This window comes from Tupaia chinensis, unplaced genomic scaffold (assembly GCF_000334495.1).
Source record: "Tupaia chinensis unplaced genomic scaffold, TupChi_1.0 Scaffold138297_1, whole genome shotgun sequence".
Lineage (NCBI taxonomy): Eukaryota > Metazoa > Chordata > Mammalia > Scandentia > Tupaiidae > Tupaia > Tupaia belangeri.
The window spans coordinates 242752-251891 of record NW_006198195.1 but is presented as its reverse complement, the minus strand read 5'-3'; the positions used below and the strand labels follow the sequence as shown (position 1 = coordinate 251891).

The 9140-nt window shown below is 37.1% G+C and overlaps 1 protein-coding gene across 1 annotated transcript in view; it reads left to right on the top strand.

The window, feature by feature from the left end:
• The window catches only part of LOC102498989 (oligophrenin-1), a 148142-nt gene that overhangs the window by 22123 nt on the left and 116879 nt on the right, over positions 1–9140 (top strand). Inside the window, exon 5 of the mRNA XM_006161123.2 lies at positions 2752–2911. Within this exon, the coding sequence (XP_006161185.1) occupies positions 2752–2911 (160 nt within the window). The remainder of the gene's footprint in view (positions 1–2751; positions 2912–9140) is intronic.

The window sequence follows — 9140 nt, the reverse complement described above, 5'->3', positions numbered from 1 at the left end:
ATAGGGTGTGTGCGCTCACCAGAAAGACAGAGAGACAGAGAGACAGAAAGTGAGAAATCACCCCCCAGGGGGGATGGCCACTCCACAGTCCCTTCTCTTCCATTCTCCTCTTGGGATCTAGGGACGCATGCACACACACCCGGCGTGAGTTTAAGCCACTGGGTCTGGGACTCAAACCACGGTCAACTACATGGGAGTCCAGCAACATAGCCATTACACTAACTGCTGGCCCCACCTTTGTTTGAAATTTTGCTGTTCAAGAAGTTGCATCTATTTTCTCTAGTCCATGTGAACTAGAGAATGTAAGATTCCTTTGCCAGTAGATCATATCACACACTTACCTAATTCACTATTTAGTATATCCACAACTTGAAGTGTGATTTATGTCTTCTTAGTAGTTTTCTTTTTTTTAATGGTTTTCAAAATACATTAGAAGAGGAAAGATGCCAAATGCAAAGAAATCACTCCAAAGAATACATAACCTTCCAAGTTTTACCAGAAGGCCAAGAAGGAAGAATATCATAAATGGAATGCCAAAAGCATCCCTAGAGAAATAGAAGATGGCTTTGGCTTAAAATGGTTCCTTGCTTTCTTGGAAGGACCTAGAAAACCAGACAACTGGCAGTCGGGTGCAGTGGAATGACTTGGAGATCAACAACTATAGGTTTGAATCCCTGCACAGACAGTGTGACCTGAGTGCTTTACCCTCAGTGAACCTAAGCTTCAAAGCTAAATTCAAAGCAAAAATACTGCCTTATGAAGTTGTGATGATTCAGTGAGCACATTGAAAAAACATCAGTTCTCTTTGTTTTTGTTTTGTTTTGTTTGTGTGTGTGTGTGTGTGTGTGTGTGTGTGTGTCTGTGTGGCTGTGTCTGTGGTGCTCACTGTGTTATGATCCTCCTGCTTCAGCCTCTCAGATAGCACAGATGTGTGGCACTACACCCACCCTTTTAAGGTGGGTGAGGAATAAAACCCAGGTCTCCCAAATAGACCCAACCTGCTAAGCAGCAGTGTTGAGCCTACCCTACCACAACTGGGTCTCTCTCAACCCCCCCCCCAGTTCCTAAAGCTCACAAAAGGAGAAAAGTGTCTTTGCTTCTTGCTTTGTCACTAGTGGCATAGCCATTCCAGATCACTTGGTGGCAGCATGGAGATACATTTTTTTTTAATTTTAAGACCTGAAAAACTTCTGTCACTAAGGAATAGAGGTTAATGGAGGAGATATTTAAACTGTTGAAAGGGACCCTTCATCAAAGCAGCAATATCAAAGGCCAGTAAAGGTTGCTGTTCATTACCATCTGAATGGTATCAGCCTTTGTCTAAAGATTCTGTTCCTCTCAATTATTGATTTAGTGTCAAGAACCTGTCTGTTGATTGGTCAGTCTCTTAAAGGCCTTGGCCCTGAAGGGTTTGGAAAATTAGTGGGGAGCTGGTCTGTTAAATCTTTTCATCTTGCCACCCACTATAGCCAGGCTGACCAAAGAGCTGCATACCTTTCACTTGGCTGCCTCCAGTGTTTCAAAGAGCACTAGAGCTTAGTTCCTTTCAAAATAATTAGTACCTGCTGTGTGTCAGGCACATACACTTGGAAGTTGTTTACCACCCAGTAGGAGAGCCAGATAATAGAAAATGGCAACATACTTTGCTTGCTAGTGATGTCATTCTTTTTTTTTTTTTTTTGGAGCTGTTTCTGCTATAGGGTGCGTGCCCACGTCAGAAAGACAGGGAGAGACAGAGAGATAGAAAGAGAGAAATCACCCCTCCAGGAGGATGTCCACACTGCAATCCCTTGTCCTCCATTCTCCTCTCGGGATCTTGAGCATGCACGCACAATGCATCTGGCGTGAGTTTAAGCCACCGGGTCTGGGACTCGAACCATGGTTGACTACATGGGAGTTCAGCAACATAGCCGTTACACCAACTGCTGGTCCAAATTTATTCTTTTTTATGCATACTGTTCCTCTCAACTTGGGTTCCCTAATGTTTCTCTCCTGCCTCTCCACTTTCCCACTATAGTCCCCTACACCCCTGTCTAACTCCTTCAGTGCTACTAGACAAGTTGGTTATGTCTAATTTTGCCTCCTAATTACATGCTGTCCTACTTCGTTATTGTGTTGCTAACACATATACCCAAGACAGGGTGATTTATAAGGAAAAATGATTTATTAAGTCATAATTGCAGTGCCTGGAAACTCCTAGGGCTTGTCCTCAGACTGACCTACAACATGGCTGACGGAAGCATAGAGGATACAGGTGTGTGCAGAGAGACAGCTGCAGGGAGCTCTCTCTTTTGTAGCAACCAGTTCTCATACAAACTAACCTCTTCTCATAAGAACCAGAACTCACTAGGTCTTGAGAGACATCATTAATATATTCACAAGAGTGTTGCCTCAATGATGCAATCACAATAATCCAATTACCACCCACTATGCCTCACCACCTCCCAACATCAAATTCCAAATCATGAAGCTTTGGGGGATAAACCACCCTCCAAACCATAACATACACTGTCTTGTATTCCCTGCTAGTTGTTTCCTTTGTACTCTTCCCATATACTTTGGTTCTGTCCTTGCCTTGTACTTTTTATTAGGTTCTCGGGAAAGTCATGACGTGTTTTTCTATGGAAATAATACATCATGATTTTCCCAATGACCCAGTAGTCTCTCTTACATGTTAGAGCATCTAACACAGTCATGGTCAAAGAGGTAATAGAGAATATCATTTTAATCATTTTCTTTCTCTTTTGTCAGTGTGTGCGAGCACAGCAAAGAAAATCTTATGACTCCCTCCAACATGGGGGTAATCTTTGGGCCCACGCTGATGAGAGCTCAGGAGGACACTGTGGCTGCCATGATGAACATCAAATTTCAGAACATTGTGGTGGAAATCCTAATTGAGCACTTTGGCAAGGTACTCTTTTCTTATCTACACCACTACTTCTCCAAATATGTGACACTTTCCCTCAGGCACTTATACTTATGTCTGCCTCCTTTGCTCAAGTTGCTAATGGAAAGAAATTCCATTAAGACACAATGGCATGTAATGGTTATTATGACCTGGAAAATTAATTCATTCAGCAAATACTGCTTGCGCATGTAGCTATTTTATTATCAGGCACTGGTGGTGCTATATTCTAGGGGTATTGAAGAAGAAAAGTCACAATCTATGCCTTTGTAGTATGATGCCAGGTGTGTAAACAGAGGAAAATGGTAGATATGAAAGTTTTAAATGTGCCATGAAACTTTAGGTGAGATCTTCTCACCCATTGCTAGGTTCATAAGTGAGATCCCTATAACAAAAGACACATCAATAAAAAAAAAAGCATATAAAGTTATTTAATAAGTTTTTTGTGCTACAGGAGCCATCAAAAATTAGGACCCAGAGAAACAGATAAACTTGCACCTTTTTTACACTAAGTTCAATGAAAAAACTGGATAGTTTTACATTAGATATGATTAGAAGACAAAAGGGTATGATCTAATGATAATTAACAGGGGCAGTGGACTCAAGAAGGCATGCTTGTTCACAGTATTCTTGAGGTTTCTGTGTCTTCAAGGATAAAGATGCTCATTTCCTGCAGGTATAGAGAAGGCACCTCTGGAATGAAAACCTTATGACCTACTATAGAGGAAGGTTAGAGAATTATTTTTTTTAGCTTGTTGCAGGAAAGAAGGGTAGGAGAATGTCAGAGAACTTCTTGCTTCTGGTGTTTCTTCACATGCCAAGATGTCATATTTTGGGATAATAAGTCCTGAAGCTCATCAAAACCATAAGGAAATTGTTATTTTTTATTTTTATTTTTTATTTTTTGCTATAGGGCACGTGTGCTCTCCAGAAGGAGAGAGACAGAGAGACAGAAAGCAAGAAATCACCCCCTCCTCTGGGGGGATGGCCATGCCACAATCCCTTCTCCTCCATTATCCTCTCCGGATCTTGGGCACAAACGCACATGCGCCCAGCGTGCATTTAAGTCACTGGGTCAGGAGCTTTAACCGCAGTCTACTACATGGGAGTTCAGCGACATAACCATTACGCTAACTGCTGGTTCCATGATGTTCTTTTTTAATCTGTCATTTTGTTTTTAATTTATCTTAAGTCTTAAGATGACATAATTTACAAATCTATGCTGATGGTATATTTCCTCTACTTTAATCCTTCTAATAAATTGGCAAAAGCACCAATACCAATCACGCATATATAGTAGTTCTTCAGTTTCTATCTGATTTTGAACAGTTATCTAAAGACAATCCTGAAATACAACTTAGTCTGACTTAGATAATAGAATGCAAAGGTAAAATTTAACTTGCTATTAAGTCTTGTCACATTGACTTTCAAAAGTGTCTGAGGTTATAAACCATTTATAAAATATGTACATATTTTACATATTCTTTATTTATTAGTATACACAAACCACACCAAAATGTCTTCCAATAAATAAAAGGCAATTTTTCAGATGCAAGGAATTCTAGTTAGATTTGCATAGTTATGACCAAATATATAAAGCAGACATCATCACTACATTATCTTCAGTCCTTACCTTTAATAGGTTAATGAACACAAATTAAAAGACAGGTGAATCTGCTTGGTTTTGAGAAGTGATGGGATTTCTCCAGTATTTATATATTCATATAACCAGTTACATATAAGCCTAAAAAAAAAATCTCTGGTAGGTTTTGAGATGGCATTCACCATCTTTGTAGAAAGATGAGCAGTACTAATGAATTACCAATGTATCTTTACACAAGGCAAATACAAATAGCATTTACTGAAATTAAAAACATTAAGCAATATTCATTTAACTGCATGCAAGTCTTACTTAAATCAAGACTGTCCAACAAAAATATCCTGTCAGCCATTCATGATCTGAGTTCTGGTGTAGGAGGTCAATTAAAATACAGTACACACAGAAAGCGTGAGACATTTCTGTTTTGTCATAAATAAGTCAGTGGCCACTTATTACTCATTAGTACCTATTTTTTTTAAAATAAGCTAACTCCACTCTTTCTGACTTCTTTTTAATGCCAGTAAATATCATATTTGTTCCAGGGATGCACTTCTTGGAATTCTCCAAATACTCCCACAGTATATCCTCTCCCAAGGTGATGTTTTTGTTCTTGTTGGCATCTGTATAAGAGAATCCAGGGGCCTGACCTACCTACTGGCCAAATAGATCATGGAAATTTGGACCAGTCTTGTGCTTGACCCCTTTTTCCATGGTGTGGCACTGGGCATGCTTCTGAACAAAAATCTTCTTGCCTTTCTCAATATCAACCATTTTAAATTACCTGTTTTGTCTCTCAGGCTACTGAAGTTTCCTCTCTGAAGCTAGATGTTCTGTTCTCTCTCCTTATGGTGTTCTTTTTTAAAAATTTTATTTATTTATTTATTTATACATCAATCACTGTATATCATTACAGCTTTCAAAATGAATTTCCCAGCATGAACACTCTGTATATTAGTCCAGTTAAAGATATTGTCATATATATTATTATCAAATTATGCTTTTTCATTTTTGTGTCCCTTAAATGTTTTGTTTCTTTCTTTATCCTGTTCATTCCATTCCTCTCTTACCATCCCCCATTTCCTACCCTCCTCCCATACTGTGTCTAGTGTCCACAATTGTTCTCCATGCTTTTATATCTTCCAATCTTTCAGTTTCTGCCAGAGAGTACAGACATTAAGAATATATTAAATGGTGACATATATTCATTGAAATCAATTTTAAAAAGTGCCTGCATGAGTTTTCATGATCTATGGGACACAGCAAAAACAGTCATAAGAGGAAAGTTCATGACAATTACTAATCACAAGAAACAATTAAAAGGTGGCATGTAGACAATCTAACAACACAACTCAAGGAAGTGGGAAAACAACAACAGAAAACCCAAAAAAGTGCCAGGAGAAAGGAAATAGTAAAAATTCTAGAAGAGATTTTGAGCTCTGAGTGGCCCTTTCAGGAACTAGGAAAACTGAAGATTTTCTTCCCAGACTTTACCCTCCTGACCCCAAGATCTAGTAGGGTAAAAGTAATCCTCAATTCCCACAGAATCTGTTGTACAAAGGGAGAAAAACAGAACTGCAGATTGCAGAACACCTCCTCCTACATGCTTCTGAATGCTCAGATTTTACTCAAAAATTAGGAAAAAATATGTAATCCATCAGATGACCAGGAACCACCACAGAGGCATAAGAAATATGAGAAGCCAAGAAAATATCTCTCCCCTAAGGGAAAAGAATAGCTCCTCATTCTCCACAGGCAATACAATGGAGCTTGTGGAAATGTCAGATAAAGAAATTAGAACATTCATAGTGACAAACCTAACAGAGATGCAAGAGAAGAAAGACAAGGAACTCCAGAAGATGTAGGAAAAAAGAGACAATGAGTTCCAGGAAGTGAGGAAATTCTTGCACGATCTGAAAGAAGAAATAAACACCATAAAAAATAAACAAATGGAATTGTTAGAGATGAAGTCTATAATACAGGAAATCAAAACTTCCCTTGAAAATAGTAAAATCAGATTATATTGTACAGAAGATTGAATCTCAGATGTAGAAAGCAGAACCTATGGACTTGAAAATTTCACCAAAAAAAACTGAGAAAATAACCCCCCCAAAATGAAAATAATATACAAGTAATACTAGATACCACTAAATGTCCTAACATCCAGATAATCAGTATCCCAGAAGGTGAAGAAATGAATAAGGACATTGAAAATGTATTCCATGAAATCCTGGAAGAAAACTTTCCTAATCCAGAGATCCCTTCAAAGATCAAGACTTAAGAAATACAAAGGACCCCACATAGAATCAACCGAAGATCTTCTCCAAGACACATTATAGCCAGATTGATCAAAACCACACAGAGACAAGATACTAAAGTTGGCAAGAGAAAATGTCAAGTTACTTTCAAAAATGATATCCCATCAGGCTAACATCAGAAACAATGCAAGCAAGGAAAGAATGGGAAAATAAATTCAAAGTGCTAAGTGAAAAAAAAAATTTCAACCAAGACCACTATACCCAACAAGATTATCCCTCATATGGGAAAAAAGGACCAAAACATTCTCACATAATCAACACCTGTAAGAATTTACCAACACCAGACCAGCTATCCAAGAAGTTCTGAAGGAAGTGCTATACCAGAAAAACTAAAGTCAGATACACAGAAATAAGAGTACAAAATCATCCAAGAGAATGGTCAACTAAATTGTAGGGATATGTCTATAAAGATCAATAATGTCATTGAATGTTAACTTCCAGAATTTAAATGGAAAGGTCAGACCACAGTGATACTGCAAATTCAACAGAAGAGACATTAATTACATGAGAATATATTGGTGAAATAGAATTTTATGACTTTTGACTAAAACATTACTGTTTTTCTTCTATGCTTTGTTTTCCAGATTTGAGGACTTTTGTCTTCTCTTGAATTGTTGATAGGTTCATCTATCTACTGTTTGAACTGAATACTATTTTTTTCTGTATTTAAGTCTTAAGCAAACTTCTCTTAATACTTTTTTATTTTGATTAAAACTAAAACTATTGTTCTTGACATTTAAAAATGCACTAAAAAATACCTACTTAATGACTGCAGTAAGCTATAAAGCCCCAACCAGTAGCTACTTTATACTATGTTCATTCCACTCACTGAGGTTTATGCCTAAAGTTAGACATGTGTTCATTGATATGTATATATCAGCTGTACTTGCTATTGAAAGTATTTAGAGTAATTAAAATCTTTTTCAAATCAATAGAATGTAAAAAAAAAGTCATGGAAAGCAACTGTAGATACCAGAGACTGGTGGGATTGGGTGAGAAATGGCACAGGGTGAGAGGTAGGGTATTAAGTGAGTGGAAGAAAAAAAAAGAAGAAGCAAAATATATAAGAAACAAGAATTGGAAAATTATTTGTTGACGATAACACATATGGTAATATCCTTGAATGATATACAATGTATACTGGATGGAAAAATCTCACTTTGTGTACTGTAATGATGTACAGTGAATGAATGTAAATAAATAAATTTAAAATAAACAAAAAGATTCAAGCAGAAATAAATGAAAGAAAGAATAAATGAACTATACAGAAAATAAATAAAACCAAAAACTGATTCTTTGAGAAGATAAACGAAATTGATAAACCATTCACTAGACTAAAGAAGAACAGAGAAAGGAACCAGATAAATCTAATTTGCAATGAAATAGGCAATATTACTACAAATATAATAGAGATGCAAAAGATCATTAGAGAATACTTATGCCAACAAACAATAAAATCTAGATGAAATGAACAAATTTCTGGACATGTATAAACTACTAAGATTGAATCAGGAAGACATAGAAAGCCAGATTAAACCAATAGGAATCAATGAAAATGAATCAGTGATAAATAACCTACCAATAAAGAAAATCCCAGGTCCTGATGGTTTCACTTCTGAATCCTACAAAACTTTTAAAGAAGAGCTAACCCTCATGCTATTTGAGCTACTTCTAAAGATCCAAAAGGAAGCAACCACCCCAATTCATTTTATGAAACTGCCATCACCCTCATCCCCAAAACACACAAGGACATAACAAAAAAAAGAAAAAAGAAGAAAACTACAGACTAGTATCTGTAACAAATACAGAAACAAAAATTCTCAGCAAGATACTAGCAAATTGTGAGGACCAGCAGATGGCATAATGGATACGTTGCTGTACTTCCATGGAGTCAACCATGGCTCAAGTCCCTGACCCAGCAACTTAAAACTCACACTAGGTACATGTGCCTAAAGTCCTGAGAGGAGAATGGAGGAGAAGAAATTGTGGTGTGGCCATCCTCCCTGGCGGGTGATTTCTTGCTTCTGTCTCTCTTGTCTCTCTCTGTCTCTCTGGCAAGTGCACGCACCCTTTAGAAAAAATTATCTCTTAAAAAAAAGATATTAGCAAATCTTATCCAATGACATATTAAAACAAATTATACACCACGACTACGTAGTCTTCATTGCAGGGATGCAAGTTTAGTTCAACATACACAAAATTATAAATGTAATACACATATTAACGGAAGTAAATATAAAACCATGTGATCATATCAATTGACACAGAAAAAGTGTTTGATAACATAGAACAAAGTTGGTTTTTTTTTTTTTTTTTTGTT